This window comes from Ambystoma mexicanum, chromosome 1p, assembly GCF_040938575.1.
Source record: "Ambystoma mexicanum isolate Mex_15411 chromosome 1p, UKY_AmexF1_1, whole genome shotgun sequence".
NCBI classification, from domain to species: Eukaryota; Metazoa; Chordata; class Amphibia; order Caudata; family Ambystomatidae; genus Ambystoma; species Ambystoma mexicanum.
Genome location: NC_090921.1, coordinates 1,191,644,272 through 1,191,663,387, shown reverse-complemented (window position 1 = coordinate 1,191,663,387; position 19,116 = coordinate 1,191,644,272). Strand labels below are relative to the sequence as shown.

At 46.2% G+C, this 19,116-nt stretch overlaps 1 protein-coding gene across 1 annotated transcript in view; it reads left to right on the top strand.

The window, feature by feature from the left end:
- Positions 1-19,116, top strand: part of LOC138451415 (phospholemman-like) — a 366,388-nt gene that overhangs the window by 254,912 nt on the left and 92,360 nt on the right. The window contains exons 2-4 of the mRNA XM_069604909.1: positions 676-746; positions 3,944-3,982; positions 9,248-9,322. Coding sequence (XP_069461010.1) covers positions 683-746; positions 3,944-3,982; positions 9,248-9,322 — 178 coding nt within the window. The 5' untranslated portion in view covers positions 676-682. The remainder of the gene's footprint in view (positions 1-675; positions 747-3,943; positions 3,983-9,247; positions 9,323-19,116) is intronic.

Here is a 19,116-nt window from a genome sequence, read left to right as displayed (position 1 = left end):
CCTCTTTTGTATGGTAACCTGTTTATTTTCTCATAGGAAAAGGGTTGGGCTTGCTAAACATGTGTAATATGGAGACACTTTAAGCATTATTTCGAGGGCCAATTTTGGTTCCCAGTCTGCCAATGAAAATGAATTAGTAATATGGCGGGCCGTTGATTTGTATAACACTCCCGCCTCTGCAGCCATGGGTCTGTCCCATTGGGCCGCTCGATCCTGCTCAGGCCCGAGCGCCTCCCTGTGGCTGCAGTGATGGACCGAACAGCCTGGAGCCATGGCCGGCGCGGCCTCCTGTATGGCGGCCTGCACGTGCTGGGTTCCTCCTGCATGTGAGAAGGCCTCGGGCTTCGCAGTCTGAGTCTGCGCTACACGGGCTCGGTGTTGAAATCTGCAAATAAGAAAGTACATGACGATTTGCTTCACTTGACAAAAGTGCAAGCGTAGTGTTAAAACGCATTTGTACAGAAAACAATTGGAGCAAAAAAACGGATGTACCCTAAAGCACAGGGCCTTCTAGCTGCAGGTCAGGGCATCAGGGAAGTTTGCACTAATGGCTGGAGCTATTGTGCGCCGGGGAAGACTGCACGCAAGACTGCCCCGCCGCTGCCTGTGCTGCGCCGCTTCTGAATGAGGAGGCTCTGCCCAGCCCTACTCACCGACCTTGCTTCTCTCTTGCAGGGCTACGATGGCGGCGCACCCTCTCCTCCTCCTCCTCCTGTGCTCTGCTCTGCTGGTGGAAGCCGCAGTCGGTAAGTGGCTCTGACGCTGTTACTGCACACACCCAGGCTATCTCTCACCTTAGACTTACTTTACAGGACCAGACCTCAGAAAGCACAGCCATCCCTCTGGATACACACGCCCCACAGAAACGTTAGACAGAGCAGCTATCTGGTGATAAAAATGCACGCATGAATAAAGACCTGTTCAGACACAACCCTTATCCAGAAGAGTCATCTCAAAGGTCCACTGCCCATGACAAACCCAGGCCTTAGACAGCAGAGCAATCTCTCTGGCCAGGGAGACATTTGAGCTATCCGTGTCTCTCTAGTTGCAGTGATCTTAAAGAGACCGCCAGTGGAGAACAAGCTCTCCTGCTCACTTTGGTCTTAGAGGTCAAGGTGTACAGTTACTTGGCCAGCTCTCTTGATCCAGGGGCCAAGAGACACGCGAACCATCTCTGCTGGGTACACGGCCTTACACACTGGGGTGTCAGATAACCCAGGAGCGGAGCAATTTCTCTGGAGATAAAATAAAGTTTTACATTACGTCTTGCAGAGCAGTTAACGCTAAATAGTAACAGTCTTCACACAGCAGAGCAATTCCCTCTGAAGAAAGAGTCTATTCAGACTTCAGCCTCATCATGAATTTGGTGGTATCTCGGCAGTAATACAACTGGGATACTACCAAGCGTGGTTGCCGTTACCACAACTTGGTCTGGCGGCATTACCATTGGCAGTATTACCACCGGTTACAAGTGGTAGTAGGCAGTGTTAGTCCCCATTAATTGGAGTCCATAGGACTGCATGGGGATTGTCGGCGGTATTACCACCAGTGGTAAAACTGCTGATTTGGCCATTTCTGGGTGTTAAGGCAGAAAAATGACCGCCAGCATTCTGCTAAAGGTGTTTCCTCTGCCTTACCTCCAAGCCTGTACTTCAGCGGTGTGGTAATGCAATGGTAATGCAGTGGTAGCTCCGTTACCACTGCATTACCACTGTTTTTAAACACACTGATGAACTCGTAATGAGACCCACGCACGCTTTCTGCGGTCAAATGGATCGGAGAACGCTCTCCCCTACTTGCTTACGACGCTCAGACCCAGCGCTTAGATAACCTAGGCAACAGCGATATCTTTCTGGGTTTAAAGACCGGGCTGACCCGGACACAACTGATAGGAGACCAAACTTGGCCTGCTTGCATGAAGGGCTAGCCCTCCTGCTGCAAGGCCCTTGTAGAGGGAGGCCTTGGACAGTAGAGCTATATCCCCAGTTACACAGACCTCAGGCAGCAGAGCTATCCGTCCGCTGCTTATACATAGCCCAGAGCTAAATGGTATTAGTCAAAATATATTTAGATCCGCAGTGTCTATTTCAATTTCATGTTAGCTGCCGATTACTTCTAATGCTGACACTTAATGCCAGGATGACAGTAACTCGTATATATGACGGCTGATGGGACTGTGGTTAATCTTGCGTCCACCTACCCTCGCCGCTTCTCCATTAACAGGCTGACCTCGCCCTGCCGCGCATAGCCTTGAAGCTGTCGGGTTTGCTGACCCTTGGCATCAGTCAATACTCCGATTATCCCGTCCTGCTGGGGGAAGGGCGGAGGAGAGGCCCATTGTGGGGGTGGGGAGAGGTAAGGGGGCAGCTAGAGGTCAAGGGCTTGAATACAGAGCAGGAACGTTCACAGGGTGGAGCTAGAAAAGGGAGGGACGTGCTGGGGATAGAGGTAGGAAAAGAGAGCTGGAGCTTTGTGAGTGAAGAGGAAAGAGAAATCCAGCCACGGGAGCGGGGTGGGAGTGGGGACACGGGAGAGAGTGGGAGAAAGAGGCAGAGAAAGAGAGGAAGGACGGGAGAAAAGGGCAGAGTGAGGGGAGTGGAGGCGGGCGGAGAGGGCAGCAGGATACTAAGGAGGCTGGCTAGGTGAAAGCGGCACAGTGGCAAGGAGGGCAGGATAGGACGCAGAGAGGAAAGTGTAAGGAGGGCAACATGGGGGTGCTTAAAGGCGAAATGTTGCAGAACGGTGGCAGGAGAGGCTATCAGGAGATTGGTGAAAGACAAGCGGCTTATAAAGAGTCAAAATAGAGCAACGCGTGATGGGAAGCATCAACAAGAGGGGGCAGTGGAGGGAGTGGCAGCAAGGGGAGCCAGAGAGACGAGGCCGGCGAGAGAGAGGAAGGACAAGAGGGAACTAATAGGAGGTAAAATCACTTCACATGAGGGTGGGTATTGTGTGAAAGTAATGCAGGGCACATAGGAGGAAAAAGTCGACAACAGGAAAGGGGCAGTAGAGAGAGCCAACATTTACCTTTATCAGGTGGGGGCGACATATGGCACACGCTTCCACCTAGGTGATGCCATGGGCAGTGTCATCTCAGGAAGTGACAACACAGGCACGTGCCTGTAGCTGCCGCACTTTGGAAGCACCTTTATTTAAAAGGCACTGCAGCCAGCTGAAATAAATACAGTACAGTGCCTCGTCGCCATATGAAATAAAGAGGCACAAAGTATGGGAGAAGAGAAGAGCTTTATTTGAGGCCCCCAGGTAGCTGCAGTGGAAGCATCAACTGGCGAGGCACTCTCAAATGGAATCTACATGCACAAGGTTCTAAGGAGACCTGTGCATGTATTACCATAACACCAGCCCAAAACTAAAGATCGATGGAAGCTTTTACCACGACTGCCGTTGCTCTTGGCAACATCAAGGTGCTGTTTATTTCAGCCCGCGCGCACCATTACAGGAGACCAACCTGCTTCTAGTGGCAACAGTCCTTGCATAGCCTGTAGCCCCCTCTGCACAGAAACGCATGCAACTACAGCCATGCTTTGGCCTTGTTGCTTCTAATTAATGAGGGCCAGCTTGAGTCCACAGGAGTAGCAAGCAAGGCACACGCATCTGAGAATACCCTACCTCACTTAAGGAGAACATGTAAAACAAAACAAAAAACAGATGTTGGTTGTTTTCAGTAAATCATAACCACTGGCATTGCGCCTTCATTCCATTATATCCACATCAGTCTTGGCCCGGGCATCAATTGAGCAGCCTTGCCCGAGCTGCTACACTACAAAGTCAAATCATGACCGTGCTATTTGTGTTTGAAGCATCCTAAGAAATAATTATGTTTCTATTGTGCAGGCACCATTGGTAAGAGATTCTTGTACCAAATGTGCCTGATGGGCGAGCCTGGCACAGCCATCCTGTAACCGCTGTCTCTCTTTTACAGAGCCAGAGCACTCAGAGGAGGAAGACCCCTTCACCTACGGTAAGCATTAGATCCAGGGTGGGCGGCGACAGGCCAGGAGTGCCAACCTCACGCTGCCTGCCGATTTCCACCAATAATGTAGAGACTCTTACTGACGTTCTCTTTTGCCACTGCTTTCCCACCCATTATCATTTGACTTCACTTACTGGTTCTGTTTCCAGTGCACCTCAAGGAACCCTCTCCAGGACATTTTCATGGACACCTGTGCTCTGTCATGGCTTCTGAGGTGCACCCAGGGGTGTACTGGGAACCAAAAGAGGCCCTGGAAATTATTTTCAAAGTGGCCACACATATGACACATTTTCGGCAAGCCCAAACATTCTTTTATGAGAAAACGTGGAAATAAAATAGACTACCAAACAAAAGAGGCTCAGGGTGCAGCGGCCCACCAGGAACTCTCCAGAGTTCCTTATAGGCCTGTCCACACCTGGGTGCACCACTACACTAAAAAATCAGACTGTGAGTTCTAGCTCCTCGAATGAAACAATGTCCCGCATCTCTTTCCTTTAAGTATCGAATTTCCCCATAACCCCTCTGCGGCCTTTCCTCTGTACATGCAGGTTTACATTGTGTTAGCGCTGCCTGTAGTGCTGGTGATTTAAACCACTCATCGTTTTCCTCGGCCATTGCTGTCTTGTCTCCAATCTCCGTGTGGAGATATTACATCCCAAACTATACACAACACGCATCATCGGCCTCCCGAAGTGGAAATTAGATAATACTTTGTGTGTGACCTTTGTGGCCTCTTCACAGGTGGCCTTCGAATCATCGATACCGTAAGCCAGGTATAGTCCCTGGAACTGGAGCCAATGGTCCATTAAAGGCTCCTGTGTTATGAACAGTGGTTGCACAGCCTTCCCTTTTACGCACCACCTATAAGCCAATACTAACGCATTGGACTACGGGTAGGAGGGAGATGGCAAGTGAGGAGGGGGGTATTAAATGAAATGATAGTTCTATTTTTTATCGAGAAAAAAAAGGTTGATTTAGAAAGATCTCACTGTGACCGCACAGAGCGGTCTTTCTAAATCTGTCAACCCCTGGAACACACGCGAGTGCTTGCAGAGGTTCACAGGCACGGCGTGACCCAGAAGAGGAGTCGCGGGAGTGTCAGGTGAGTGAGTGTCTGTCTGTGTGTGTGAGTGAGCAAAGGAAGGTTTGAGAAGGGTTGGGGCAGTGGCGAAATGAAACTGGTGGTGTGTTTGTGTGTTTATGTGGTTGGGGAGTCGGGGAGCAACAACGAAAGGGAGGCTCAGAGGGTGAAAGCCCCTGAATAAAATTTTAAAAACTCAGCCATGTGCTTTTGCGGCTTTTTGAGGGCTGCACAAAATCGATCGAAATAAATCAATCTTTTTTATGTGTGCCCTTCAAAAAGTGAAAAAAATCACAGAGGGGCGCAAAGCTTGTGGGCGTTGTTTGGTTATTTACCCACCCATTGACTTCCCATGGCCCCATTAATCCCTATGACCTTTCCCACCCACTACCTGCCCCTCTGTGCCCAAAACACATCATCCTGGGATCTCTTTCCTCGCTCTTTCAAGCAGTAACAACAAACAGCCTGCAAGGGTTACTCCTAAGCAGTCTGGTGAGAGTTAATGGCGTAATTGCAGCTGTAAATGGCTACTGGTGTAGTAAACATGCATTAACCAAGAGTGACTTTAGATTATTGATGTATATCTCTTCCAGGCACTGAAGTCCTTTTAAAAACAAGCAACGATAAAGTCAACAGTTTTGGCTTCAGGTATTAGATTGGCATTTGCCAGATACTGCCATCATATGCTCAGGTAATCACTCCCTGTTTGCCAATTTATACCATTATAGCATTGCCAAGAAATGCCTATCGCATACCTACACAAAAGCCCAGACTGTTGTCTTTGCCAATGCTCGTTTTACTGGGTGTATCTCTGCCTCTCAGCACCGCAGCATTTCTCTCCTTCTCGATCGTTCTTATCACGGAGCTTAGTTACATGTCATCAACCCCTGTTCTGTTTGGGGGTCCTGGGAGCCTCAGTTCACCATATTGTATGGCTGAGCCAGTGCTTCTGCATTCTAAGTGAATAGCTGTTCAGTCGGCCGCCATCCCTTCTCTGTGCCACCCTTCTGTGTTCTTAAAGATGGCATTGTAGAAAGAAGATGGAGAAATAATGAGAGTGAATGATGGAAGAAGAGACAAACATTGTGAGTCATTGATGACGCATTTAGAACGTGAGGAGTCGAGTGTAGCAGCTTAACAATACAAACCTGAGAAAAAGGCTGAATTTATTAACAATTCTCATTACTTTTAGGGTAGTGCGCATACTTCCTTTAGACTCTTTCAAGGCGCGTAATCAAAATGTGAGATTAACAGGATATTCAAGGACTCGGAGCGGGTTCCCCTATGGAATTATGATGTTATCATCTACAAAAAACAAAATGCGAGCCCCACAATGGATGAGAATGTGAGCCCCAAAGCAGGAAAGAATGAAAGCCGCAAGATGGATGAGAATGTGATGCCCAAGGCAGGGAAGAATCGGAACCCCAAGATGGACACGAATGAGGAGCCACCCAAGAAAGTTTCCAAGTCTGTGCTCCTGCACAAGAGCAAAGGGAAGAGCAAGCAGAATAAGGAGAATTACTCCAGCTATATCTACAAAGTCCTCAAGCAGGTAAGCTTCCTCTGCCTGGGACTACTAGGCTGGTCCAAGCAGGTCTGTCTGCAAGGGATACACGTGTACCCGTACCTCAACGGCTGGCTCATCCGGGCCAAGTCAATGGAGATCACTGTCGAACACACAGAACCACCCAGATGCTGAAGGATCTGGGGTTCTCAGTGAACTATCCAAAGTCCTGCTTGATTCCATCGCAGGATGCACTGTTCCTGGGGGCTAGGCTCAACAAGGTCTCTTGCTTGGCGGCCTCCTCGGAGGATAGAATAGTGGAATAGATGGAGTGGATGAAACAGATTGAGTGGATGAACAGAGGAACGGATGAACAGATGGAATGGATGGAACAAATGGAGTGAATGGAACAGATGGAGTGGATGGAACAGATGGAATGGATGGAACAGATGGAGTGGACGGAACGGATGGAGTGGATGGAACAGATGGAATGGATGGAACAGATGGAGTGGACGGAACGGATGGAGTGGATGGAATGGATAGTGTGGATGGAATGGATAGTGTGGATGGAACAGATGGAATGGATGGAACGGATGGAGTGGATGGAACGGATAGTGTGGATGGAACTGATAGTGTGGATGGAACTGATTGAGTGGATGGAACAGACAAAGCTGATCGAATGAATAGGAAGGATGAAACGGATTGAACACATTAAACGGATGGGAAGGATGAAATTGGTCTACGGAATGGATGGAGCAAGCTATGTGGACAGATGGAGTGCTCGATCTCAAGAGCCTAACTGATAACCACAATATTAAACTACCACACTTACTCTCTCCTATACACCAACACTCAACTAGAACATAGCGATACTATGACACATTCGGTATAGCTGTTCTCATACTAACAGCCGCCACATACTCCTCATCATCCTAATTAAACACAGCAAGCGATCACACCGCTAGCTTAAGCGTCTCCTCAGGCCGAACGCAGCCACAAATCAGTCTGGGGGTCATCCCTCCAGAATGAACACATATCCCTTACCCCCAACCACTACACCTACCGCTAAGAAGCAGCTATCATGCAACTGCCACACCGGCTGCACACATATCCGGTGCACACACACACCTAATGACTCTTTCTCTCTCTACTGACTTGAACTACGGTTCCCGAGGGCATTCAACCTACCAGTGCGTTGAGATCATACCAATGATACATAAGGCGCTGTATAAATGCCAGGTAACATAACATAACATTAAACACGCGGTGGACATCTTGGAATGTGCAATATTTCCAGAAAATTGGTTCTGTGAGTTCCAGAGCTTCGAGCCCTGCATATGGAGGGCTTTACCATCAAAGCTCAGATGCCAATGGATGAATGGATATCTTCTTTTGGGATGATGAGCAGAGTAGCTTGCCTGTCTGATATTATTATTATAATTGGTTATTTATAACACGCTTAATACCCAGAGGTTTGTAAGCGTGGACCCCGGGATCGAACCTGTGGTGCTCCATGTAGTCTTGCTTCCAATGCGAGCAGAAGGAACAGCACAGCATGGTATCATGGGAATATCCAGTGGACTTAGTTATGCATTGCGAAGAGAGCTTTGGCTTGTACAGATTGCATGATGTGTAGCTATTGCATTATCGTCATAGTGGGGGCAATATAATGTAGAAGTAATGTAAAAAGGTAACTGTCTCTTAGCTCAAGAGCCCTAGATTTTTCTTCTCTGCCAGCACCGGATCACATTGCAAACACATGATACAGTCATTTCGTGGTACAGAAAATATAACATAAGTCTTCCTCAGTCATACAATCAATTAGAAACTCCAATTAGTTCCTCCATCGCTCACACGCACTCAACCAATCATAACAATTCATATTTGTCAACACTAAAACATGGTTCCATAATACATATGACCATCTAACACAGAATATTTGCAAATAATATAGCACCCCTTCTGGTATAATTATGTCTATCTGTTCAACAAAAGAAGATGTTTCGTCGAAACCCCAGAAGGTGTGCAAATGTTCTGTATTAGATGGTCATATGTATGGTCATATGTATTATGGAACCATGTTTTAGTGTTGACAAATATGAACTGTGTATGATTGTTTGAGTGCGTGTGAGCTATGGAGGAAGTCATTGGAGTTTCTAACTGATTGTATGACTGAGGAGGACCTATGTGATGTTTTATGTTTCACAAAATGACTGTCAAATAAAATTATCGTGAGAAAATAGGTGGTGAGTAGTGTTTTGCCATCCTCAATTCGACGGTCCAGGATACTCTTTGCTGGCATCTTTCCTGCGCCTTTCTGTCGGTTTACTAGTGTCCGGGGTCCTAAACTTCACAACATTATTGTTGGCCTGGGTGTGTTATCTTGTCAAAACTTTCAAGAAAGCTAAAATGCGTGTCCGCTTGATCCCCTCTATTGATCTGTGTTACAAGTCCACCCCTTTCAGCCAATTTCTGCCTGTGGGCGGGGTCTGTGCAGAGAGCTCTGGGACTTTGCTCAAATAGTCAATGCTCTGCAAGTGGAATGCACACCTTCACCCGCAATCGCTAGGCATGCACGCACTGGCAGAACTACCGCCTTTCCAAGAAGTCTCCCATAAGGCAGAGTGCAGTCAGAAAACTCACCCCAACATATTCTGTTTCTCCCCAGATTACCAGACGCTGCGGATCGGAGGGCTGGTGTGTGCGGGGGTGCTCTTCATCCTGGGGATCCTGATCATTCTGAGTAAGTACCGGATCAGATCCCCCCTCATCTGAGCCTCTCTCCTCTGAGTGCCTTTACACTACCATGCCTCTAAAATGGGAGGTGGGATATATTCGCACTGGGTTCATGTCCTTGTATTGCAAAGGCAATGTTCCGTATCTTTGTGAAACGCTGGGTGCCCGCGTTGTAGTACCGTACCCCAACTATGTCTGGGTTTCCAGCCTGTACCTTTAAAGCATACTTTGGTGAATGTGTATTCATTCCACTGTTCAGGTGAGGACGGGTGGAAAGCCTATTTTCAAGGACAAAATGATGTACAATAGTTCAGGATTATGAGAGGGTTCCATCTTCAAAGAGCGACATGCAAATGTGGAAACACCTGATTTGAGGCCGCTCAAAGTCTACCATCCCAGGGTCGCTTTTCTGAGCTTGTGTATTGTTTTAGAAGATTCACCACTTTCACTTAATTTGTGAATATATATATATATATATATTTCTGTCCATTGCATATTGTTTGTTATGCCTACTTGTACACCGGATGTAGGCCCCTGCACCACGATGCAAGGCTTTACTGGAATGTGCTTTCAGCATCTACCCTTATGTTGTAACTTTTAGGCTTGGTCCTGCACAGTGTGGCCTGTGCTACCGCTCTTGTGCTGAAACTTGCGACTAGATGCCTCTGAGCTTTGTGTGCTGCAATAAATGTAAAATAAATTAAATACATAATTAATTACACAAAATACATAAATCTATCATTCATGGGTAGAACAACAAAATTATATATTACGTCTACACAAATTCTTTGCCAGGTTTTAGCTGGTATATTAGAGGGCACTAGGGCACCCAATTTGTACATCTTGTTTGCCCATGCACAGGGCGGAAGTGCTCTGATAGGCCTTTCCTATTCGCCGTCTGTGACAGACCACCTAGAACATATCTCTTCCACACCTGGAGGATTCATTACACCGTGTGTCCCTCAAGGACAACCTTCCCTTACATGGCATCACTCATTCCTGCCTCAGCTGCTGCTGTGGATCAATATCCATGTCATTGTCCTCCTGTTCCCCTGCAAGTTGCTGAAGATGCGTATTTGCTGCCAGCGCCCAGTGTGTGCGTCCATACAGTCAATGTGCAGGTTACCAAGATTTCCTTCCTGCTAATCTTTCCAATCATCTTGCTTCAGAGTCCTGATGCGAAACCAGTAGTAAGCTACATTATCTGTATTATTTCAAAAACAGGGGGTGTATTATAATGGCGCCTATTGTGAGCACAACTCATTATTGTTCTGGTGATTTCCAGGGCATCAGAAAGTACTTGCATGAAAAGCTTCCGCATTACTTTGTAAATCGCTATGCTGTGCAAAGGGTTCACTGCTTGAGAAGTGTGCAAGGTCCCACTGTCTCTCCTAGCATCACAATTGCCTTAGCAACTATACACAGCGCTGACCATTCTGCGTATTTATTTGCATTCCTTATTTATAATTTAATTTACAGTCAACATTTAACAACAGTAACATGAGAATAGTGTAATGAACATCTAACTACACATAGTGATTATAGAATCATAAAGCCCATGTGTCATCAGATATAGCTTACATATAACAACCATGAAACCGGCACCATTATTAGTATTCTAAGACAGTTTAGATCTGAAACTCTTCCAACAAGACACGGAAACTAAATGCTAAGGACATTTGTCCCCCCAGTCATGATTCTCATCCAAACAGTGATGGACAAAACCACAACAAACTTCCTTCCACACGGATTGCATTTCCTACACATTCCAGAAGAACATTCATTGCAGTTTAGACACAATCGGGATTGACACAAATTATGCAAGTGTTCAGCCTTTGGAATTCCTTTACCAACGCCCAAGACATCCAGCATGTCCACCTGTACTTTCTTTTATCTGGAAACATTTTGATACATTTCAGTATATCATTATATTTAGAAACAACCTGAATATGCTCAGTAATAGAGCTGTGATTTAATTCTGTTCCCTCTGACTTCTTTCTCTTTTACTTCTCATAATACTGTGGGAATATTGTCAGTAGGTGGTCAATGTCTCACGAAAAAACCCTCACATTCTCTTTTATAAGTTCCCAAAAATGTATCCGACCCGTAAATTTAAACGTCCTGCAAGAGGTATAGTAATGATGTCTGCACGGTCAGAATCATCTTTGAGTACATTGCCTATTTTATCGAATAAATCAAGGTCAAAAGGGAAATTAAATGTCGTTCTATAACTATCACTTGAATATAGATTGAAGGGGGAACAGCAAGGGCCCGATTCATGGAATCATCTGCACGGAAAATCAGGAATTTGGGCCTGATCACGACTTTGGCGGTAACGCCGGTGGTATTACTGCTGGCGGTATTAGCCCTACCGCCGAACTCCCCGGCGCTAATAGCACCGGATCACGAGTTTGGTGGTAATGTCATTCCCCATTGAGCCCATTCAGGAATGCCCCATTCCCCATTGGGCTCGATGGGGAAAATTTGCGCTCTTACTGCTGGCGGATTTCCCGCCGACAGTAATAGCGCGAATCTTCGGCCGATTTCCCCCCAGCCAAGAGCTGGGGCGAAATCTGCAGAAGTCCTGTTTTGGCGGACCCTTAAATCCGGCGGTAATAGCGCGCCGCCGGATTTAAGGGTTTCCGCCAAAGTCGTGATGAGGCCCTTTGTGTGCCAAATGGAGTGCAAAATCCTGTTTGTCGATTCATGGAATCAAATGCACAGCACTTTTTCGTACTTTGTGAGGGGCTTCACGCAGGTTTGGCATGACACTGCGAGAGGCCGAGTGCCTTGTGCCAGACACCACACAGAAAGTTGGCGTGGCTTGCACAGAGGGCCGGGTAGGAGGCGAACATGCAGAATGAAGAAGAACAAGGCAAAAAGTGGGCGTTATGAGAGACGGCCCAAATGCAGTCCATTGCACGCCCACTATTGCGTGGAACGACACGTATTCATCGATACAAGCGTGTAACCTCTCAGCGGGGAAATGGCCACGCGAAGCCTTCATACTATACGCCAACCAAAGGCAGGTGTACAGACACTTGCAAATAGAAATCACTGCACACAAATAGGATTGGATGTCGGATGTAGGGGAGCTTGTACGCAGCGGTGGTTCCAATATGACTTAGGGGCGCGCATACGCATTGTAGCGGGGTCAGTAACGGTTTATGGGTGTTCAGATGCAGATTTTTTATCAGTTTTACCCGAGTTCCGATAAATCCTACGCATGTTGTCGTAGAGCCGGTAACAGTTACGGGGGACACCAGGCAAGGTGCCCGAGATTCAGGCCCACTTGCAGGGGATCCCATGCACTGTTTGAGGGGTGCGTATATTCGTGCTCGGGAGCCTGCAAAGGTAGCTGTTCTGGCTGTTTTTGCTTTGCGTGGCAGCGTGTCAGGGACATTCCGGCTACGACTTGCCTATACGGTTACTATGTGCAGACAATTCCATGAATACACAGAGCACACATTTTGATTCTGTGCTCAGGTTTGCGCAGTGTCGTTCTCGGCCCGCAGCCTTCCCGGGACAAAGGCACACTTTTCCATGTATTGGGCCTTTAGTATATTCTTCCATATACTTCCTTCAAATCTCTTAATGCAGCGACTACTAATTAGTTTACCAACTTCCATACCATATACTAACGTCAAGGAGAGATGCTACAAGAATGTGTAACAAAGAGAAACCCCCATACTGTTTATCGAAGCAACCCAGCATTGTTACTAGACAAATCATGTTTACTTTATTCTCATTTAAGTGTGAATTTGTTTTGGAGTTGGTAAACAAAAAACCTAGACATGAATATTCCTGAATCATCTCAATCGGCTCTCGAGCAATAGTACTAGAACGTTTTCCTGCATTATCTTGTTAAAGAATCTCATTATTTTAGTTTTTAAAATATATTAATCTTAAGATCATTCTCGATGAGGTAGTTCCATAAAGCACACATGCTTCGTTGTAAGCAAATTTGGTTATGATCGAAGATATAGCAAGTCTACATGACACTGCTTATAGAATTCTGTGTGCACGCCTAAATTGTCTTCTGTCTTACTGTCTTGGAATTTGGCCTTTCCTTTGGACGGTATAGAATGTTATTTAAGCAATATGCCCCGAGCGGCGGGGGCATTACCGAGTCAGTTAATGCCCCGGGGCCCATAATTATTAACGAAGACCCCTGCGGCATTCTTGAGGCCAAGGATAAGTAGGCAAGTGGGGAGGGAGCAAGGGGAGTAAATAATAGTGGCAAAACAGTAGATAACAATCATAGTCCTACTAGGCCCTGTGACATTCGGACAGGCAAATGCAGTAGAATAGAAATAGAAGTGCAGGAGGTAAGGATGGGAGGGGGAAGTGGGAGGTGGCAGGTAAGAGCAAGAGCTAGTGAAAACTCAGGAGGGAAGTTACAATGGGTGCCAGAGGATGAGGCAACAGTATAAGTTCTGGGGCAGAGAAGTCCCAGGGGTGAGATGTAGACTGCCCAGTGGGAGACCTGTAAGAGCAGTGCTAGGGGTCTGGGGGGTGCTGTTTTCAACTGGACAGGGGCCTGGTAACTTGTAAGATTCATGAAGGTCCAGGCTGTCAGTCTCCGTAGCAGTGGGGTGATTAGCAGGGAAGGGAAAGAGGGAAAGATGTACAGAAGAGCAGACTTTTGAGGTGCTTCCAGAACTTAAGGAGGTATGGCTCAAGTCTGAGAGGGGCAGAAGGCTGTTCCAAAGAGAGGCACCAACCGAACAGAGAGACCTGCCCCCCCATGCTCTGCTTGGAGAAGCGTTTGGCAGGCAGAGTGTTGGAGTTAAAGGAGGGGAGGGCTCTAGCAGGGAAGTATTTTGGGAGGGATATAACATGGTACCAATCCCCAGGAAGCCTTGTGGATGATGCAGAGGGTCTTGATTTTGATCCTCATGGGCACAGAGTGCCAGTGGAGAGATTTTAGGGCTGGAGAGATACGGTCCCCGGGCTTGAGGCCAAGGATAACTCTTGCACCCTATTCTGGTTAAGCTGAAGAGGGAATAGGGGGAGAGAGAGCTATTGAGGAAGAGGCTGTTGGAATAGTCCAGTCCGGAGAGGACCAGGGCTCTGGAAACATTGAGCTTCTGGGGAAAGGTACGGAATGGGAGAATGCTTCTGAGGAGGTGCAGCTGGGAATGGGCCCTCTTGGCAAGGTCCAAGATGTGAGGGGTGAAGGACGACATAGGTAGGAGAGGGGGAGATTGAATGACTTGGATGACACAATTGGGAGCAATTCTCAAATGTTATTTACCAAAATTAAGAAAAAACGGAAGACCATACGTTTTACAGCAGATAGCTGTATGCCAGTGAATCAATAGAGGACTCTGTGGCATCACTGTCCACTATATCTTCCACGTGAAACCTTGGCCAATTTCAAGATTATTCAGTACAAAAAAGAAGGTGGGTGAGGCGCGCACTCCCGGTCCTGGTCAATTGAACCTGTTGCAAAAAATAAGTAGCTGGGTCACATCCCAAAATGGACAAATATTCACAGGGTTAGATCCCTTCTGCTGCAAATCAGGTACTCAGTATTAACAGGGTTAGATCCCTTGCTGCAAATCAGGTACTCAGTAATAACAGGGTTAGATCCCTCAGCTGCAGTTCTGTGGTCTGTAGTTGTTCTCCTCCTAGCGCTTTCTTATCTCAAATAATCATCAGGGAAACTGTTGAGCAGGTGTGTCTAATTAGACTCAAAGGATTCTGGTAGCTATAGTGAAAACGTTTTTTTCTGTTCAGGTGACCAGGAACCGACACCCCTCCAAAGCAGAAGTCCTTCCCAAATTTGGGGGAGGGGAGAGAACCATCTTTATGATTCTCCAAAGTGGGGCACAGTCACCCCGTGGCGCTGCCTCTGGAGCCCGGGACTCCCATAGCATTCAGTACAAAAAGAAGGTGGGTGAGGCGCGCACTCCCGGTCCTGGTCAATTGAACCTGTTGCAAAAAATAAGTAGCTGGGTCACATCCCAAAATGGACAAATATTCACAGGGTTAGATCCCTTCTGCTGCAAATCAGGTACTCGGTATTAACAGGGTTAGATCCCTTGCTGCAAATCAGGTACTCAGTAATAACAGGGTTAGATCCCTCAGCTGCAGTTCTGTGGTCTGTAGTTGTTCTCCTCCTAGCGCTTTCTTATCTCAAATAATCATCAGGGAGGCTGTTGAGCAGGTGTGTCTAATTAGACTCAAAGGATTCTGGTAGCTGTAGTGAAAACTTTTTTTCTGTTCAGGTGACCAGCAACCGACACCCCTCCAAAGCACAAGTCCTTCCCAAATTTGGGGGAGGGGAGAGAACCATCTTTATGATTAATACTGAGTACCTGATTTGCAGCAGAAGGGATCTAACCCTGTGAATATTTGTCCATATTGGGATGTGACCCAGCTACTTATTTTTTGCAACAGGTTCAATTGACCAGGACCGGGAGTGCGCGCCTCACCCACCTTCTTTTTTGTACTGAATGCTATGGGAGTCCCGGGCTCCAGAGGCAGCGCCACGGGGTGACTGTGCCCCACTTTGGAGAATCATAAAGATGGTTCTCTCCCCTCCTCCAAATTTGGGAAGGAATTGTGCTTTGGAGGGGTGTCGGTTGCTGGTCACCTGAACAGAAAAAAACGTTTTCACTACAGCTACCAGAATCCTTTGAGTCTAATTAGACACACCTGCTCAACAGCCTCCCTGATGATTATTTGAGATAAGAAAGCGCTAGGAGGAGAACAACTACAGACCACAGAGCTGCAGCTGAGGGATCTAACCCTGTTATTACTGAGTACCTGATTTGCAGCAAGGGATCTAACCCTGTTAATACTGAGTACCTGATTTGCAGCAGAAGGGATCTAACCCTGTGAATATTTGTCCATATTGGGATGTGACCCAGCTACTTATTTTTTGCAACAGGTTCAATTGACCAGGACCGGGAGTGCGCGCCTCACCCACCTTCTTTTTTGTACTGAATGCTATGGGAGTCCCGGGCTCCAGAGGCAGCGCCACGGGGTGACTGTGCCCCACTTTGGAGAATCATAAAGATGGTTCTCTCCCCTCCCCCAAATTTGGGAAGGACTTGTGCTTTGGAGGGGTGTCGGTTGCTGGTCACCTGAACAGAAAAAAACGTTTTCACTACAGCTACCAGAATCCTTTGAGTCTAATTAGACACACCTGCTCAACAGCCTCCCTGATGATTATTTGAGATAAGAAAGCGCTAGGAGGAGAACAACTACAGACCACAGAACTGCAGCTGAGGGATCTAACCCTGTTATTACTGAGTACCTGATTTGCAGCAGAAGGGATCTAACCCTGTGAATATTTGTCCATATTGGGATGTGACCCAGCTACTTATTTTTTGCAACAGGTTTAATTGACCAGGACCGGGAGTGCGCGCCTCACCCACCTTCTTTTTCAATTTCAAAATTAGGTGATTTGTGAACTGTTGAACAAATAATGAACAAGTGTGTATGAGGTTTGTATTTGGCTGTCGACCCAACTTTGGATAAAGGTAAAATTTGGTCCGAAGGAACATAACAGTCAATAGCTTGCAGTTCCGTGATAACTAAAGGAACAAAAGAAAGGGCTAGTTCTGCTCCATCCTGCACAATTGATCATTAACACAGTAAAAGGATCAATGATAAAACTCAACATGCACAAAAAGAAAGCGGTAGTCAGGTCTGAAGAGTATTCCAACAAAGGTTTTTAGTGTAATGAAGTGGGAGTCGATTACATTTTACATCCTCTATAAACTATCTACATTCGGTCAGAGAAGGCTCATGCTGTGTCAGGATAAATCCCTTTGAGCAAGTATGCCCGGCAATGAAGAACAGTGCTAAATCAAACAATGTGTCTCGGAAAGAAAGTAAGCAAGAGAGGTGCTATACAAAACACATAGATGGTCCTTTTGTTAGGTGATCATGAGAATGCTGATGGCCCAGCAGAACCCACAATGTCAGTATTTCTAGCTGGAACATTAGTTCGAAGTTATGGTTAAACTCTGGAGAAGAATTATGTAGAGAGAGTCATTATAGAAGCGGCAACTTAAGGTCTGCCCATGGTTGTACTGAAGGAGTACTCGGGCCGGTCAATAGACATGTTGGGCTATGTGCAAACCATGATGGGATGCAAGCAGAGATTCCCAGCTGAGGTTGTCTACATGACAACCAAAGGAATTCCCATATTGTGGTCAAAGAACCAAGCAGATTTCAGCCTATAATTGTCCTCTGACACAGAGCAACTATGCCTAATGAGCTCCAAATCAGGACATGTACATGAGGGTGATAAACGCAGTATCACCCTCTTGTGGAAGAATGCCTGCTCCCTTTACAAAGAAACTGGAGACATTCACGAAAAGTAATTATTGGATCACATAGAAATCCTCTGCCATACTAGTAAAGCATACAATGCATAAAGTGCCTATCTTGCTACGGGAAAGGTTGGGAACCATACTTAAAGTTAAGTCCAAAGTAAGAATACTTGATAGAGTGGAATCCATAGGTTGGTTAGCACAGATCATGCTAGACTGTGACATCAGATTCTGTGTAGGAGTTTGAGGTGAGTGTGCACTACCTTTAGTGGTTAGATTTTCTTCTCTTTCTTTTTGATCGATTCTTAGCATTTAGCGTGCAAACCCGCTGAAAAGTGCCTCCGTGAAATAGCAATGTAAAGGACTATTGTTCAAAGACCATGGCTGTGAAGCCAGCGGTGCGGGCTGCACACCTTCGTCCACTACTATGTGGCTTCTTTAAGTTTGCAGTAAGTGTATATCCAAGGTATGAAAAATCACATACTCAGTTGGTTCTATATGAATTTGCCAAATATTTATTCATAATAATCTGAGATTTAGAATATCTATTCATGCAGGTGCCATAAGGACGGCCAATGCATTTCGGAAAAAAACTTCCTTCATCAGGGCCTTATTATACTCTAATTACTGTTTGGCAAATTCAGCACGTGTAAAAAGAAGCTGGGAATTCTCCATGTATGGCAAAGTGCAATCGTAAGTTAAGGACACGTTCTCTCAAGTGGATCTGTAAAGTTATAACAGACGCGGGAAGGTCATAAACTGTTGTAATTCTGGACAGCTTACAGAGTCTTAAAATAGCGTGGAGAGCAGATTCCGTGTAGACCTGTGAAGTCGCAACCGAAACCTTCTGTGGGCTGTCATCGCCAGCCAAACAACAGTGCAATGGTCATCCATTTTAACGGAGCCAGAGTTTACATTTGAGATTAGTATAGAAAGAGTATATACACAAACTATTCAGTAATTATGTTGGAGAAATTAATTTGTGTAGTAGGGTACACCATTTAAAACAATATTCATGGGGCAAATGAGAAGCCCCCATGGCAAGTTCTCATTATATCAGGTACAAAAGGGTATCACCAAAATTAACTAAATGTGTCTACATCAGAAATATGCTCATGGATTCGAAAAACATATATACTCCTTTAATGTGTGAAATATCTGTTAATCTTCTTCTTGCCGTGAGTAAAATGGCGCCTAACCTAGTGGCACGGGGCATTAAAAGGGTCTATGTTTTTATTTTCTTGGGTATACCATACAACACACATAATGAATTTTCAGCAGCACAGACACAATGCTTACTCTGTCCTTCAGTGGACAATGGTCCAGACTACTTGTTCGCCCTTGGTTTCTACTCGGGTTCAGCTTGAATTTAAGTCTGGAGTGTATTTGGATAGGTCAGTAAATTAGCAGAGTAAGATTCGGAGGTAAGGTGTTTGCGAATCTCGATATGCCACCAAAAAACTGGGGGGTGAACTCAGCACCTCATCACTGTGGCAATGATGCCGGGTAC